At 39.9% G+C, this 17556-nt stretch overlaps 1 protein-coding gene and 1 pseudogene across 1 annotated transcript in view; one reads left to right on the top strand and one right to left on the bottom strand.

Moving 5' to 3' along the window:
• The first annotated feature begins 946 nt into the window (after positions 1 to 946).
• CGNL1 (cingulin-like 1) overlaps positions 947 to 17556 on the top strand; it is a 155220-nt gene continuing 138610 nt past the window's right edge. The window contains exons 1-6 of the mRNA XM_006831609.1: positions 947 to 2561; positions 4000 to 4094; positions 5930 to 6035; positions 10546 to 10647; positions 11168 to 11316; positions 12890 to 13025. Coding sequence (XP_006831672.1) covers positions 963 to 2561; positions 4000 to 4094; positions 5930 to 6035; positions 10546 to 10647; positions 11168 to 11316; positions 12890 to 13025 — 2187 coding nt within the window. The 5' untranslated portion in view covers positions 947 to 962. The remainder of the gene's footprint in view (positions 2562 to 3999; positions 4095 to 5929; positions 6036 to 10545; positions 10648 to 11167; positions 11317 to 12889; positions 13026 to 17556) is intronic.
• On the bottom strand, positions 13506 to 13869 carry LOC102825900 (annotated as a pseudogene).

Below are 17556 nucleotides of genomic sequence, written 5' to 3'. Positions count from 1 at the left end.
ATGAAGCCAGTGCTTCTTGGCATCATGTTGTTGTTGTTAAATGCTGTCGAGTTGGTTCCGATTCATAGCGACCCTGTATTGGGTTTCTAATGAGCAGCTGATGGGTTTGAACTGTGACCTTGCAGTTCAAATCAACTTTATGGTCCAGTGCTTATCATACAGTGCCATAACAGGACTCCCTTTTGCAAAATACAGAACCCTGAGTCTTCAATGTTTTACCATATTTTCAGATCAATAGACTACTTAAATTTCTTTATTAAGAAAAAATATTAAAAATTTTTGATCATTTATTTTCAGTGACTATCTAACAAACAGTTGCTTTCTTACAGAAAAGATGAAAAAAGTGTTAATGTTTCCAAAGCAGGATTGTGTGTAAAAAGAGGCTGAATGTGTTGTTTTAGCAAGAACATAAACAGTAAAAGAGAGATAAATAAAAATCCTCAACTCTTAATTATTTTCATGGAAAAGTACCTTGTTCTCAAGTGCTAGGAACTGAAATAGCCTACTGGCTAAATAGCAATAGCATAAAGTGTAAGGGAAACAAAACAAAAAAAGCAAACAAGTGGTGGCGGCTATGCTTGTGGTGTATTGGCCGGAAATCCAACGTGAGTCTCTTAAATGGAAGACGAGGAGTCCATCACTGAGTCACTACTGTCCTTGTGTAGAGCTGTGCTAGAAACAGAAAAATGAAGCTCTGCCAAAACAGCAGGTCATTACCTCACTAATAGGCCGGGGTTCAAACCCCCTGGTGGTACATACCATGGTCTCATGAGCTCAGGCCCATCCAGAAAGGCCTGTTCTATGTCAGAGGAAAGTGCTGCCCAATCTTTGGTTCTGTAGTGTCCTCTGTTTTCTTTAAAGTTTTCCCCTCGTACTTGTTCTAATCTTCATTTGAACAGATATAATTCTAACATAATACCTTCTTTTACCCCATCTTTCCCTGGTAGCTGAAGCAGTGAGCCATGGAGCTGTATTTTGGTGAATATCAACACGTGCAGCAGGAATATGGTGTCCATCTGAGACTTGCAAGTGATGAAACCCGAAAGTCGAGGCATTCCCAGCACTCTAAGGCAGGCTCCTATGGTGTTAGTATTAGGGTGCAGGGCATTGATGGCCATCCCTACATAGTCCTGAATAACACAGAGCGGTGTCTGGCAAGCCCGTCTTTTTCTGAAAATGGGCCATCGTTTCCATCACCAATGATAAATAACCTGCCGCTGCATCCCAGCAATGGATCTGTGCTTGAGGAGAATGATGAAGAATTGCAGCTTCCAGAAAACCCATATGCCCCACCCAGTCCAATAAAGAATCTCAAACAAACCACTCTGTATGAGGGCAAGAATGGAGTTCTAGAACACAGAGATAGGCCAGTGAAGCCATCTCACGTTCTGAACTTCCAGAAGCATCCTGAGCTTTTGCAGCCATATAATCCTGAGAAGAATGAAGTGAACTTTCCAAACCATCAACCTTCTGAGAATAATTGGCTAAAAACATTAACAAAAGACAGTACCAATGCTAAGAAACCTTGGACTTGCTTTCCCAAATCCAACACTTCCCAGCCGCCCACTAGCCCTCCCCTGGAAGAGCCGACAAAACCTAATGTGACAGCCATTCGTTTATGCAGTTCCATGATCATAGATGACTCCAAGAAGCAGACGTCCGTGTGTGTCAATGTTCAGAGCCGCACCAAGGAGATGGCTGAGGAGGCCCTTTCAACCAGTGGGAGGCTGATAACTGCCCACGGCCCCCACACCCACACTGAGTTCAAGAAAAGCAGGCCAGATGTTCTTCCCTTCCGGCGACAAGATTCAGCTGGGCCTGTCCTGGATGGATCTCGTTCACGGAGGTCCTCCTCCTCATCGACAACTCCCACATCAGCTAACTCCCTGTACAAATTTTTACTTGATGATCAAGAATGTGCCATCCATGCTGACAATGTGAATCGTCATGAAAATAGAAGGTATATCCCCTTCTTACCAGGAACTGGGCGGGATATTGATACAGGATCCATTCCTGGTGTGGATCAGTTAATTGAAAAATTTGATCAAAAACCTGGGCTTCAGAGACGAGGAAGGTCTGCGAAGCGAAACAGAATTCACCCAGATGATAGGAAAAGGTCCAGAAGCGTGGACAGTGCCTTTCCTTTTGGTCTCCAAGGGAACTCAGAGTACCTAAGTGAATTTAGTAGGAATTTGGGTAAGTCAAGTGAACACCTCCTGAGACCTTCCCAAGTGTGTCCGCAGAAATCGCCTTGTCATGAGCACCGTGGGAAGCCAAGTGTGGGCCGAACCTTTGCGAAGCTGCAGGGAGCAACTCAGAGCTCTCAGTGTGTTCCCCATACACCCTCCCAACAGAACAAGGATGGGAAGGTTCAAGAAAACAGTAGTCAAGAAAGTGCCGTGATGCGTACATCCTCCTTGCCAGCACAGAATAAAAAGGAGGAAGAAATAAAAACAGCCACTGCGACACTGATGTTACAAAATCGGTCAGTAACAGCAGCATCTGATTCGGGGGCTAAGAAAATATCAGTGAAGACCTTTCCTTCCACCTCAAATACACAGGTAATGCCAATGAGACTTTTTCTTCCCTCCCTTCTAAATAATGGACGCTATGTTGTTGTTGTTATGTGTCATCGAGTCGGTTCTGACCCATAGCGACCCTGTATAGGGTTTCCGAGGGTGTAAATCTTTACGGGAGTAGAAAGCCTCATCTTTCTCCCGTGGTGCAGCTGGTAGTTTCGAACCGCTGACCTTAAGGTTCGCAGCCCGATTTGTAACCACTACGCTACCAGAGCTCCTTAATGGACGCTATAGGAATACATAATTTTAAATCAATAACGGCACAACTGATTATTTTTTAATTTTTTTTTTCGGATTATGTCCTGCTGACAATTGCATGTTTTCCTTGTTGTGTACTGTCGAGTAGATTCTGGCTGACTCACAACAACCACATATGACAGACAGAGGAGAAGTGCCTTTTAGAAGATTTCCTAGGCTGTAACAACAACCACCTTTATGGGAACAGGGCTTTTCTCCCAGGGAACCATTGGTGGGATTGAACTACTGACCTTTTACCTAGCAACTGAGTGCTTAACCACTATGCCACTATTGTTGTTAAGTGCCGTTGAGTCAGTTCCGACCCATAGCGACCCTGTTCAGGGTTTCTGAGGGTGTAAATCTTTACTGGAGTAGAAAGCCTCATCTTTCTCCCACGGAGCCACTGGTAGTTTCGAACCACTGACCTTAAGGTTTGCAGATGGATTCGTAACCACTATGCTACTAGAGGGAACCTTTATGGTTTCCTATGTTAATTCAAATAGAGCTAGATTTCCATGGTGGTCTTCTTTGTGAAGTAACTTGTCAGATACTGGTTTTTCTATTTGTGTGTGAAATAGGAAAAAATTGTTTCCATACAGAGGTTCAATGCTTAGTTTCCTTGGATATACACATTTTCCTCATGAAATTGAGTGATGAGTGGGTTAATATCTGAGCTGAGAAATGAAGTTAATCCTAAAATGATGAAATTTAAGTGGCACATTTAGTGTACTGGTCGTAGCAGTAACAATGATAAAAATGATAGGAATTTTGGTAAGTGCCTGGCACTATTTGCCATATCTTATAGGTTTGCACCAATCCTGGGAAGACGGGTGCTACTACCCTCATCTTGTTGTTGTTAAGTGCCGTTAAGTCGGTTTTGAATCATAGTGACCCTGCTTAGGGTTTCTGAGGAGCTGCTGGTGTGTTTGAACTGCTGACCTTGTGGTTCACAGTTCTGGTCCTACTGCACCACACAAGCAGTCGTATCCTCACATTATAGGTGAGAAAGGAGAGGTGAGGAAAAGCTAAGTAACGTGCTCAAGGTCGCACAGCTAATAAGTGGAGTTAGCTGTTGTTAGGATCCTTACCTGAGGAAGCAGGAATGTCTGTGCAAGCCTCCGCTTCATGGTTTTACCTTCTTCCTGGAAAGATAATCTGACTAACAACAGACATTGTGTTCCAGGCCACACCGGATCTGTTGAAAGGCCAGCAAGAGCTCAGTCAACAAACCAATGAGGAGACTGCCAAGCAGATACTTTACAATTACCTCAAAGAAGGGTAAGTTCTTTTCCTTAAAGGAACAAAGTATTTTAATTCCTGGTGGTGGTCTTAATCTCCTCCTCTGAGGCCTTGCATTTTGCCCTCCCTAACTGTCCTGTTAAGCCTTTTAGTGGGTAAGTAATCAATAGCTGGAGTTTCCATAACAGCATTTAAGGTAGGGTGATGGGGTGGGAAGGGAAGGGAAGGGAATAGTTTAGAAATTAAAAATGAATATATTATTTCAATGGCCCCTTACTAGTTCAGAGACAAATGAAAAGACAGGAGGAATGATGACATGTCTGCTATTCCGTTTTGAGTTGAATCTGCCATCACCTTGATTTCTTCCATGCACACACTAGTAATCAATCTCCTCTTAATTAGAAGTTACAGCTAAAGCACACTCTCCTTCCCCTAAGTTAACATTGGCCAGAAGCCGTTGCTTTCATTATTGTTAAAGCCTGTATGAGTCATTTGAAAGCTGCGCTTTCCATACTTATCTTGAAGGTTGAGTTTGAGTGATCTGGTTTTAGCCCTGATGTAGATACTAACTGCTCTGGAATGCTAGGCAAGGAATTTGAAGTTTCTGTTTCAGTTCACTCATCAGATATGATTAAAAAGAAAGAAAGAAAACACTAAAAACCAAAAGCTAACAACTTTATAGCCTGACATGACTGAAAGTCACGTGGCAAATACTCACTGGTAGCAAAGCACTTTGTGTTTTCGTATTTTCTACAATTCCTTGTCACTATTGTTCTTGTTGTCAAGTGCTGTCGAGTCAGTTCCGACCCTTAGCGACCCTGTATAGGGTTTCTGAGGAGCAGCTGGTGAGCTTGAACTGCTGATCTTGTAGTTCAAACGGCTTGGCAGTCTGGCGAAGCTGTTTGAACTGCAAGGTCGGTGGTTCAAGCTCACTAGCTGCTCCTCGGAAATCCTACACAGGGTCGCTGGGGGTCGGAACTGACTCAGCGGCACTTAACAACAACAATAGTGACTTTCAAACATGACTTTCAGTCATGTCAGGCTACAAAGTTGTTAGCTTGTAGGACTGATGAAATGTCCACATTCAAACTATAAGACGGGCCTTTTGCATAAGAGGGAGAAAGAAAAGGAAGCCGAAGTGGTTCTTCTAGTACAGGTTTAGTTATTAGTATCTCCCTGTGATGGGATTTACCTCATGAAGATTAAGATCGAAAAAACTATTGGCCCATGATTTATTGAGTTGTTGCTGAGAGTTTTTAACATGAGGGTCCTGTTTAAGGGGACCTATTGTAAATCTTTTCTTTCTAATTGCTATGTTGGTGTGGTGGAAGGTACAATAGAAGTTAATGAAACTTTATCTGATTGTGACCCTTGAAGGCAGACAAAGAACTGCTGTGTTGATAATCTTGGCTTGGGGGATTTATTTATTTTGAAACATCAATAAACAAGTTCGGATCAGATCATTCTTAGTGTGAGATTTAACAGTAAAACAGGTGGTGTGTGTGTGTGGTGTGTAACGGAGAGAGAGAGAACTTTCTAGTTGGAATGAATATGAGTCATTTAAGTCAAATAGTAATGGGTTTTTCTGGAAGTTTCACTGAATGAAACTTGTTTAGAATGTGGTAATATCTCACAAATTTGGAGATGGAATTCCCTTTGCTAAATTCAGCGATAATATACCACAACTCATTTGGAGAAAAATATTCTACCAATTCTTTTCCCACTCTGGTTTTGTCTGCACCCTTAACTAATTCACACTTCTTACAGTTTATCTTCTGAAAGGGTTGTCACAGCACATAGAGTATTGCTTCCCACAGCCTGAGACCAATAGTTGTGCTCCCGATTGTTTATCTCTACTGCTCCCTCCTTCCCAGAAGCACCGATAATGACGATGCCACCAAAAGGAAAGTCAACCTGGTCTTTGAGAAAATCCAGACTTTAAAGTCTCGAGCAGCAGGGAGCGCACAAGGAAGTAACCAGGTAAATTAAAGTTGAGTGTTTTGCAAGCGAGCACATAAGAGGGAATGTGGTAAACAAATTGCAGTTTCTTCGTCTGTACCTTTGTTTATAGCAGTAAATGGGAAATTTCCTAAGGAGTCAGTAGATTCCTGAGGTAGAGACTATATTTTAAAAATGACTGATTTGCATCCTGCCTTTTTTGCATAATAGTTTTAAGGCATTTTGTCTACATAGAGAGAAGGGGTGGATCTTGAAAAGTCGGTGGAAAAAATGGACTGAAAAGATCATAGGTTTTTTTTTTCCCCCGGTGAACTTTTTGAAGCCTTTTTGCATAAAAATAACAACATAAACTATACCAGGTGAAGTTCAGAAAGGAAAATAAGCATAAAAAAATAAAATGAAATAATAGGTGGAGAACCTTAGCATTGTCATAGACAAATTCAGAAGGTAGGTATGAACGGGTTTGGACCCAAGTTCTGAAACTTAATTTGTGAATAAGAGTAAAGAACCGAGAGACTAATGAAGACGACCAGCGTTGTGTTGGTGTAGGAAAGAATGAATGGTGCCAAATGCTTTTGCAAAAAATTGCCTGCTTAGTGTATTGCACTGAATTTGAGTTGAGACTTGGAGATTTTTTTTTTTGTCAAGAAGCAGTCAACTCCTTTTATGTGATGAATATATTTGATGAATGTCTGCTCTGTATTAGACGTACCTTGTGTTCTGAAAGGAAGCCCCATGCAAGAAAGGGGAGTTATAATTTGACCCTCCTTCCTTGCAGTGGGACATGTTACTGTTGTGAAGTGCTGTCGAGTCGATTCCAACCCTTAGCAACCCTGTGTAGGGTTTCCAGGAGCGGCTGGTGAGCTTGAACCACTGACCTTGCAGTTCAAACTGCTTTGCAGTCTGACGCATTAGCCCACAGCGCCACCCCAGGACATATTCCTATGTAATTTGTCTGAGAACAGCTTTAATTTTCTCTTGTTTTTAAGGAATTCTAGTTTGACAGGTGTTTGTTTGTTTGGTTGTTTCATAACTTTACATATGTTCTTTCTTTGCCTTCTAGACCCTGTGGGTTCCATTAGGAAGACCACCATCATTCTTAGTATTTGGATGTTTATAGTCTTTTCTCCTGGCTGTTTTTAATAATTGTATTTTTATCTTCACTTTTAGAAGTTTAAGTATGCTGTGCCTAAATGCAGTTTCCTTTGTACTTATCCCACTTGGGGTGCATTGAGTTTTTTAATCCATACATTGATGATTTTCATTAGATTTAAAGAATTCTTAGCTATTATTATTTTTCAAATATTACTTCTTACACATTCTCTGTTTCTCCACCCTTTTCGAATAGCAATTCATTAATTTTAGACCCTTTGATTGTATCCCTCAGAGCTCTTATGCACCATTCTTTTTGTGTTGTTGTCGTTAAGTGCCATTGAGTCGATTCTGACCCATAACGACCCTGTATAGGGTTTCTGAGGAGCAGCTGGTGAGCTTGAACTGTTGACCTTCCTTGCAGCTCAAACAGCTTTGCAGTCTGGCGCATTAACCCACAGCGCCACACCAGGACTCCCTCTTTTTATGTATATGTGCTTATTTTTATCTCTGTGTATCAGGTAGTGTGGATATTTTTTATCCAGCTGTCTTCACATCTGGCTTTCTCAGTCTAATTTAAAACCCATCCAATGAGTTCTAAGATTCAGAATTTGTGTTTTGCATTTCTACAATCCCATTTTATTTTATTTTATATAATTGAATTCTCAGTTGAAATATTTTACCTTTTCATTCATTTTGTCCACAATTTCCTGTTTAAATAAAACTCATTATTTCTAGTTGTTTTGAAGTTCTTTTCTACTAAATAGAATATCTGAATCCTTTCTGCTTCTATTGCATATTCTCTTAATTATTGGTCACTTTTTTAGCTTCTTTGCATATCTAGGATTGTTTTTGAATTGCATGCTTGTCAGTGTAGATGGTAAGTTCTAGAGGTTCTCTATCAGGGGGTTTTAAAGAGTTTGTAGAAAAATGGAATTGAATAATAGTGGAGTTTTCCCATGAACTTTTTGAAGTCCCCTTGTATTATCTCCCTCTGAAAAATGTTCACTTGTGTTCTGACAGGTAGTTAAATTTCTTGAAGTGTGCTTGTTTTAGAGAATTGTTAGGTCAGATCTAAAGTTTTGCCCGTACTTGTAGGGTATGACCCTTCTTCTTCCTTTTTTGGAATGCCAGGGTATTTACTAAGCTTTCTCTCCTCAGACTGAGTTAGAATCCCAGCATCTCTCCAGAATTATGCCTTTGTTGGGCTCTTGACTTCCTATAGCTCTGTTATAGCATCTGTTAGATGTCCCAGACTTTTGCCTTGTTCATAAAAAGCTTAGGAATCATCCAAGGATCTAAAGAATATTTTCTGCAGATTTTTAGAGCTTTTTCTCTTTGGTTCTATTCTCTTAAATACCCTAACCCTGAAATCCCTGTTTTCGTAGCATCTTTAAACTGTAACCTCTATTTCTTCCTTGTGGGAGCTGCCACTTTCTGGGCTTTTAAAATTTTACTATGCTGTCGTTTTGAAAGATGTCCTTAGGAAGAATATAAGGTTACCTTATATGCTTTCTTTTAAAAGAACTATAGCTCTGTGCTGGTTGTTTTAAAATGGCTGAAACAATTGTTTTTTCAATTTCGTCTAGCGTTCATGTTTTTTAATGGGAAGGTAAATTTGTTATAATTTTTATTAGGAGGGTAAATCTGGTATCAATTATGGCTAGAACTGGAATCCAGCAATCACTTACTGAGATATAGGAGAAATGTTGGTATCTAGAGATACTAAGATGCATTACACATGGTTCTTGCTCTCCCAAAGTTCCTAATTTCCTAATATATTTCAGATTACACCTGAGAAATAGTGAAGTACAAATGAGGTGTTCTGTCATTAAAATAGAAAAATGGATGTCTAGTCTTAATTTAAGGAGTTCTGGTAGTGTAGTGGTTACGAATAGGGCTGCAGACCTCAAGGTCAGCAGTTCAAAACTACCAGTTTTTCCGCTGGAGAAAGATGAGACTTTCTGCTCTTGTAAAGACTTACAGCCTCAGAAACCCTGTACAGGGTTGCTATGAGTCGGACCCGACTCCACGGCCCATAACAATAATTCTTAATTTAGACTTTGGTGCTGTAGGATAAGTGCAGGACTGCAAGGTCAGCAGTTCAAACCTATCAGTCGCTCTTTGAAAGCCCTATATTGGGTCACTATGAGTTGGAACTGATTCACCGGCACTTAACAACAACATTCTCAGTTTACTTACCAATAGTTTATTTTTTTGCTAAGTTTTTGTTTTTGTTATCTGTGAACTACAATTTTTAATTTATTTTGGAGAAGGTGTTTAAATTTTTCTTATCCAAATGTAATATGGTGTGGTGCTGTTGGGTTAATGCTCTGGACTGCAAAGTCTGCTTGAACCAGGTGGCCTGGTGTTTCAAGTTCACCAGCTGCTCCTCAGAAGCTCTATACAGGGTCACTGTGGGACCTGATTCTACGGCACTTAACAACAACAACAACCAAACATAATGCATTAAGAACGTTCAAAACATCATATTGGATAGTACTGAGATATCTGATGGAATCATTGCTGTGATTGTGATAAATGCTGTGAAAAGGAAGTTTGCTGTCGTCCCAAGGGGGCTCCCATGATGCATTCTGCATGTGGGCTCAGGGACGTTTCTGTGTCGAGGTTGATATTTGCATTGTGCTTTATAACATTTAATATTATTTCTCATTTGTTATTGCTCTGATTACATTTTGGGTGGGAGAGAAGTGAAATAATTCATCCTAGATATTTACATGAGGATATCTTTGCAACTGATTATTGTTGCTGGTGTTAGGTGCCATCGAGTCGGTACCAACTCAGAGTGACCCTATGCACAACAGAACGAAACATGCCCAGTCCTGCACCAACCTCAGAATCACTGCTATGCTTGAGCCCGTTGTGGCTGCCAGTATGCCAGTCCATCTAGTTGGGGTCTTTCTCTTTTGCTCCAGCTCTCTGCTTTACGAAACATGATATGCTTCTCCAGGGCCTGATCCCTCCTGACAATATGTCTAAAGTATGAGAGATAAAGTCTGGGCAGCCTGGCATCCAGGGAGCATTCTGGCTGTATTTCTTCCAACACAGATTGATTTGTTCTTTTGAGGGTCTATGGTACTTTTAATGTTCTCCTCCAACATCATAACTTAAATGCATCATTTCTATTGTGATCTTCCTATTCACTGTCCAACTTTCACATGCATATGAGGTTATTGAAAATACCATGGCTTGGGTCAGTCAGGTGCACCTTAATCCTCAAAGTGACATCTTTGCTCTTGAGCACTTTAAGAGGTCTTGTGCAGAAGATTTGCCTAATGCAATACTTTGTTTGATTTCTTGACTGCTGTTTCAAGATTCTAGCAAAATGAAGTCTTTGACAACTTCAATCTTTTCTTCATTTATCTTGATGTTATTTATTAGTCTAATGGTGAGGTTTTTTCTTTTCTTTATATTATAGGCTTCTAATTCATCAACTGAAATTAAAGATCTATTGGAAGAGAAAAACAAGTTAACCATAGAAGTGGCTGAACTTCAGAAACAGCTTCAACTAGAAGTTAAGGTATCGGAGATTTCCTTTGCTTTTTTTCCATTCCTGTCTTAGTTAATAAAGCCTATTTTAAGCACATTGAGGTGCTCAGGTGAAGTGATCATGGTGTAAATTCCTTTTTATTTAAGTAATGGAAGCCTGTAGAAGCTGTTTACTTTGACAGAATAAAGAAAACCTTTTGGATTCAAGACACAGGTCATCAGGAAACTAAATGTCTATGAAACATCAGAATGAAATAATAGAAATAATAGCATTTAAATATCATAAATATAATCATAAATAGAAATAACAGGTTTAGCTGTGCTTGCTTTTTTCTTTTAGACGTCTTACATGTATTCATTAAATATTTAATATTCTTTCTAGTTACAAACTCCTATGCTTTAATTGTTTAGTTTGATAAAGTTTTTTAATAATATATATGTGAAGGCATGGAGGCCATAATGCAGCCAGAAGTCAGGGTTGTAAAGTAGACTTCTGTAGATTAGGTTAATGTGCAGTGATGGTACAGTAAAACCATCCTTCTTATTATTAGAATCAACAGAACATCAAAGAAGAGAGAGAGCAAATGAGAGCAAACTTAGAAGAGCTCCGAAGCCAGCATGAAAGTAAGGTGGAGGAGAACTCTATGCTGCAGCGACGATTAGAAGAAAGTGAAGGGGAGCTCCGCAAAAACCTGGAGGAGTAAGTCCCGCACCAAGAGCCTCCTGACCTTCCTTGGCTCTTGTATCATGTATATCCAGAGCCTTGTCCATTTAACATTACCCAGCCTTCCAAATATTTATAATAGAGCCTGCTGACCCTTCGTTTCCCCTCTCTAATCCTTGTAAAATTGTGAAGCTGGTACACTGTAAGCCAAAAGGTTAATGATTGAAAAGCAATATCATGTATACATTGAAGTATGTCTTGTAAGACTTCAGTTCTTAGAGTGGATTGCACAGCAGGTAAATGAGAAGTAGAGAGTTCTGAGGTGGTATCTAAAGACTGAGATTTCAGGGGTCCTGGACATAGCCTCCAAAAAGCACATGTCACATGGACTCTGGACTCCTCCAGCTTCTGGATTTTGTCATGGGTGGTGCTGGTCTCGGTGACTAGTGGTGATGTCTCTTCTGAACCTGGGAAGAAGTAGAACCATGTCCAGGGTGGCCCCATCTTTATCCTGCATTAAAATCTGTAACAAAAAGATTTCAAGCCAACGTCTGAAAATACACAGTACCATGAAGAAAGAAACTAAGTGAATGGTTGATCAGGAGTAAGATCTAGAAAGACAGTAAGACAAATATGATAGTATAGAATAAAATAAACCATTTGAATGGCCTTGCAAAATTTTAGTGTAATGTTTACTTTTAAAAATTGCCATAGATGTTAATTTTAGAAAATAAGTTGATAGGAAAAAAAAAGTTAGGGCATAGTAAAAATTCCTGGTATGACACTGTAGCATAAGTACTGGAGTACTAACTGCAAGGTTGGTGGTTTAATCCCAGCATCCACTCCTTGGAAACCCTCTACATGGTCACTTTGAGTCGGAATCGACTCGATGGCACTTAATCAGCAATGTGGATGCTAGAAAATAAAATGGTAGAAGGGCTGTCAGTTTGGTTTAGCACAGAGCCTGGCAAGCCTTTTTTGTAAATAGTCAGGTAAATATTTTAGAGTTTGTGGACAGTATGATCTTTGTCACAACGATTCAACTCTGCTATTGTATCATGAAAATCATTATAAGCAATACATAAATGAATGAGCATGGTTGTGTTCCAGTAAAATTTTATTTGTTAAATCAGACAGCAGGCTGGATTGGCCCTCAACTGAATATATATATATATATATATTTTTTTTTCTCTCCTCATTTAGCATACTAGGTGGTGGAGATGAGGGACAACTAGGAAAGGAAGGTGATTTTAGTGATAATTATAAAAAATGTGTACTCATCAAAAAGGTTGTACTCTTTTTGTCAGTTCCTCATTGTCTATGTCCAGATTCTAGTCCATTATGTTGTACTTTCAGGGAGATGGTATGACTTCATTAGTATGTGTACTAATTTGTCACTTATCTTCTTATTGGAAAATTAGAGACTGGCTGTGAGTTCTTACCAGGTGTCTTCTCAAGTCAGATGGTTTCTTGTTTAGTGCAGAACAGAGAATGGGAGGGGGTGGGTTGCTTGGGGTTTTTCGTGACACTGCTTGATAGTTTGAAGTCAGACTGGATAAAAATGAACAGAGACTGGAATGGTCTCTCTAATGGGCTTCCTTCCCTGCAGGCTGTTCCAGGTGAAGATGGAACGGGAACAACACCAGACAGAGATCAGGGATCTTCAGGACCAGCTCTCGGAGATGCATGATGAACTAGACAGTGCCAAGCAATCTGAGGACAGGGAGAAGGGGGCTCTGATTGAGGTAAGGACTGGGGCATCAGATGGCAAGAGAGACAGACCCTAACCACTTCAAGAGGATTGGATGGTAGAAGGAATTGATGCTTTTCTATTATGTGCATCTGTTCTACATGTACTTACAGTTAGATCCTGTAAGAATATAATATGTAATTGTTTCTAAACATCTTCTTAGGGAAATTGCAGCTGTATGGAAAAGTAGAAATAGTATATTGGTGCCTTGTTCTTTGCCATGTCCTTTGTTCTTTGATATGTCCTTCAGGATCATTGGCTCTTGATCATCTACTACTTTTTTTTAAAGCTTTTATTGTGAATTGAGTGGTAGTTTACATGGGAGAACATCAGTTTTGCACTTAACCTATTGTATTTTGTTTCATTGCATTCATTGCAATCCTCTCCATGCATCACCATTCAACAGTATTTGCTCCTATTCCCTTTTTTTTTTTTTTTTAAACCAATGGATACTCAATTTATTAAAATAGTTGACTTAAGCATCTGCAGTGGTGACTTCAATCTTTACTCCAGGCTCAATACTGATGGGAGTGATTTGCTTAACAATCTCAGAAGGACTGTGCAAGTCAATGAGTCACTTGTGTCTTCTCATCTGGAAGCGGTCCCAGGTCTTAGAACCTTCACCTCAAGGAGTCTTCCTCGTTGTAATTCTCAGAGTCTTGGTAGGCATCCTAACTGGGCCTTTCACTTTCAGGTTCTTGTCCTTTGCACCTCTAATCATGATAGTCAGCACATACTTTCTCCAGCTACTTCACGTTGCGGCTGGTTAGAGTAATTCTAATCTGGTGAATGGCCACCTCTGGTTCCACGGGCGTCTTTCCGGTATCCTTAAAAGCCATGGCGGCGGCGCAGCTTCCTGACCGACTTGTTCCTCGGCAAGAGCGAACAGCGGTGAATCAGGAGCAAGAGTGGCCTAGCGAGGAAACCTGCAGCTGCGACCACGTCGTCCGCAAAGAGAAACCCCTTTTTGTTTTTGTATGTACACAAAAACACACAGGAATATATCATCGTTTAAACAGCCATCATTTGCTACCTCTTGAAGTGCTTGGACATCAACCATTTCGTTTTGGCACAGTGGCTCTATGTATTCCTTCCATCTTCTTTTGATGCTTTCTGCATCGTTCAATATTTTGCACATAGAATCCTTCAATATTTCAAGTTGAGGCTTGAATTTCTTCTTCAGTTCCCTCAGCTTGAGAAATGCTGAGTGTGTTTTCCCTTTTGGTTTTCTAACTCCAGGTCTTTGTACATTTTGTTATAAAGTTGACTTCTCGAGCTGCCTTTTGAAATTTTCTATTCAGCTGTTTTACTTTAACTCTTCATTTCTTCTATTTGCGTTAGCATCTCAACACTGGAGTGCAAGTTTCAGAGTCTCTTCTGACATCCATTTTGGTCTTTTCCTTCTTTCTGGTCTTCTAATGACCTTTTAAGGAGCTCTGGTAGCGTAGTGGTTACGAATTGGGCTGTGAGCTGCAAGGTCAGCAGTTCGAAACTACCAGCTGTTCCACGGGAGAAAGATGAGGCTTTCTGCACCCGTAAAGATTTACAGCCTCGGAAACCCTGTATAGGGTCACTATGAGTCGGAACCGACTCCACGGCACATAACAGCAAACAACAACAACAATGACCTTTTGCCTTATTCCTTTATGATATTCTTGATGTCATCCCACAACTCTTCTGGTTTTCAGTCTTTAGTGTCTAATGCATCAAGTCTGTTCTTCAGATGATATCCAAATTCAGGTGGGATATGTTCAGAGTCATATTTTGGCTTTCATAGATTTGTTTTAATTTTTTTCAGTTTCAGCCTGAACTTGCATATGAGCAATTGATTGTCTGTTCCATAGTCTGTCCCTGGCCTTGTTTTGGCTGATCATATGGAGCTTTTCCATTGTCTCTCTCCACAGATGTAGTCAATTTGATTTCTGTGCATTTCATCTGGTGAAGTCCATGTGTATAGTCATCTTTTATGTTGTTTAAAAAAGTTATTTGCAATGAGCAAGTCACTGGCCTTGCATAATTCTATCATGCAATCACCAGCATCATTTCTATCACTAAGGCTGTATTTTATAACTAGTGATGCTTCGTCTTTGTTTACATCCTTTGCATTCCAATCACCAGTAATTATCAATACATTTGGATTTCACGTTTGATCAATTTCAGACTGAAGAAGTTGGTAGAATGCTTCAATTACATCATCACTGGCTTTAGTGGCTGGTGTGTAAATTTGAAATATAGTGGTATTAACTTGTCTTCCTTGTAGACACATGGATACTATCCTATCACAGGCAGTGTTGTACTTCAGAACAGATCTTGATATGTTCTTTTTTTCCGTTTGTCATTCCTGGCATAGTAAACCATATGATTGTCCAATTCAAAATGACCAATATCAGTCTATTTCAGCTCACTAATGCCTAGGATATTGACATTTATGAGTTCCATTTCATTTTTGACAGTTTCTAATTTTCTTAGATTCACACGTCATACATTCCATGTCCAATTATTAATGAATGCTTACAGCTGTTTCTCTTTATTTTGAGTTGTTCCCCATCAGCAAATTAAGACTTTAATCCATTTGCTTTATCATGGTCACTGCTACTTTGAGGAGGCAGCTCTTCCCCAGTTGTGTTTTAAGTGCCTTCCAACCTGAGGGCCTCATCTTCAGGTACTATATCTGATAATATTGTGGTGCTCTTCATCATGTTTCAATGGTTAAAATTGAGCTACGAGGGTGAGTTCTGTTCATACCTGAAGAGTGGTCAAAGACTGTACTCTAGGGTTCTTTCAGTCTCTTTTCAGTTAGTAAGCCCAGTCTTTTTTATAATTTTGAGTATTGTTCCATATTTTTTTCCACTCTACCCAGTACCTTCTATGTCGTTCCTTTCAGAGTAGTTGGTAGTGATAACTGGGCACCTTCTGGTTTTTCTGGTCTCAGAGTTGTAGAAACTAATGTTTACATGTTCCATTAGTCCATTGGACTCATTGATTCCAAGCATCTTCCATTTTCATCACTCTTCTTTCTTTTGTACATGGTCATTCATGAGCTTTTTTTTTTCAACCTTTTATTGTGAATTGAGTGAAGGTTTACAGAGCATATCATCAGTCCCACATTCACCACACTATACACTATGTGTCATTATAATGATTGCAGTCCCCACCATGTACCATCAGTTAACAGTGTTTACTTCTATTCCCTTTACCTTTTCTTTCTTTTCCTTTCTTCCCCAGCCTCCATCATTTAGCAAGAAAATTGTTTCTTAACTTCTTACAAGAGTAATCTCATGCAATATTTGTCCTTTTGTGATTGACTAATTTCACTCAGCATAATGTCCCCCAGGTTCCACCATGTTGTGGGGTGTTTTTCAGTTTGTTTATTACACTTGTACGCTTTTAAGATCCCTGTTGCTGTTTACCAAAGTATGATATGAAAAATTGTCTTTGTGGACTATGTTATGCAGATTCACCATGGTGTCCCCCAGGCCCAGCAATTTACTGCCTCAAGGTGCTTGGTAAAGTTTAAGACGTTTTTATTATTGGCTCCAGTCCTGGTGTGAAGCAGCGGGTTAATGCGCTGGACTACAATGTCAGTTTGAACCACAAAGTTGGTGGTTCAAACTCACTAGTTGCTCCTTGGAAACACTATACAAGGTTGCTATGAGTCTGAACTTACTTGATAGCACTTAACAACAACAATGCTCCATTGCATTCATAGGTGTGTTGGCTACATGAACACATATCTTCTGTCAAACGCTTATGTATTTGTAGGTATGCTTCTACTTTCCCTCCCATACCCATTCAGCCTGTGTATCTGCCCATAGATACTGTTGTTACAGGGTTATGTAGAAAACCACATTTACCTCTGTCCCCCTTAACCCGTACATTTCTCCCTGTGTATTCAGCTGTCTTCATGATTCCTCAGCCAATCTCCTAGTTGTATATTTTACATGTATCCTTTTACATCTTTAGAAGATTGTTGTAGGGATAAGTTCCCAGAAATAGTATCACTGAATGGTTTATGCCTTTTAATAAATATGTAACTTCACAAACAAATTTAAATAGAAGATAAAACTGTAACATTCCTAGAAGACCACCTGCTCATTACTAAAAGAGCACAATGCTCATTTCTTTGATATTTTGTGGCCCTTTATTGAAGTCCCTATTTGAACACTGTTGACTCTGCTGTAGAACTACTTTCGTATCTCCCTTTTTCATCTACTGGCCACAGTGCATCAGCTTTCCTTCTTCTCCACTTCATGCCGAGCACAGTGTCAAGCTAGAGAGCAAATGAAGTAAAAAAAGCAGTTTCAGAATTTAAATTGCTTTTAAAATTCCACCACTAAAAATACTGGGGCTGGTGCATAATTCTTTGTCTTTTGGAGTCCTGGTGTGGCACCCTGGGTTAATGCACCAGACTGCAAAGCCGTTTGAACTGCAAGGTAGCATTTCAAGCTCACCAGCTGCTCCTCGGAAACCCTATACAGGGTCGCTATGGGTCGAAACTGACTCGATGACACTTAACAACAAAAACA

The sequence above is a fragment of the Chrysochloris asiatica genome, unplaced genomic scaffold (assembly GCF_000296735.1).
Source record: "Chrysochloris asiatica unplaced genomic scaffold, ChrAsi1.0 scaffold00004, whole genome shotgun sequence".
Classification (NCBI taxonomy): Eukaryota; Metazoa; Chordata; class Mammalia; order Afrosoricida; family Chrysochloridae; genus Chrysochloris; species Chrysochloris asiatica.
This window is presented reverse-complemented; position numbering and strand designations above follow the sequence as displayed.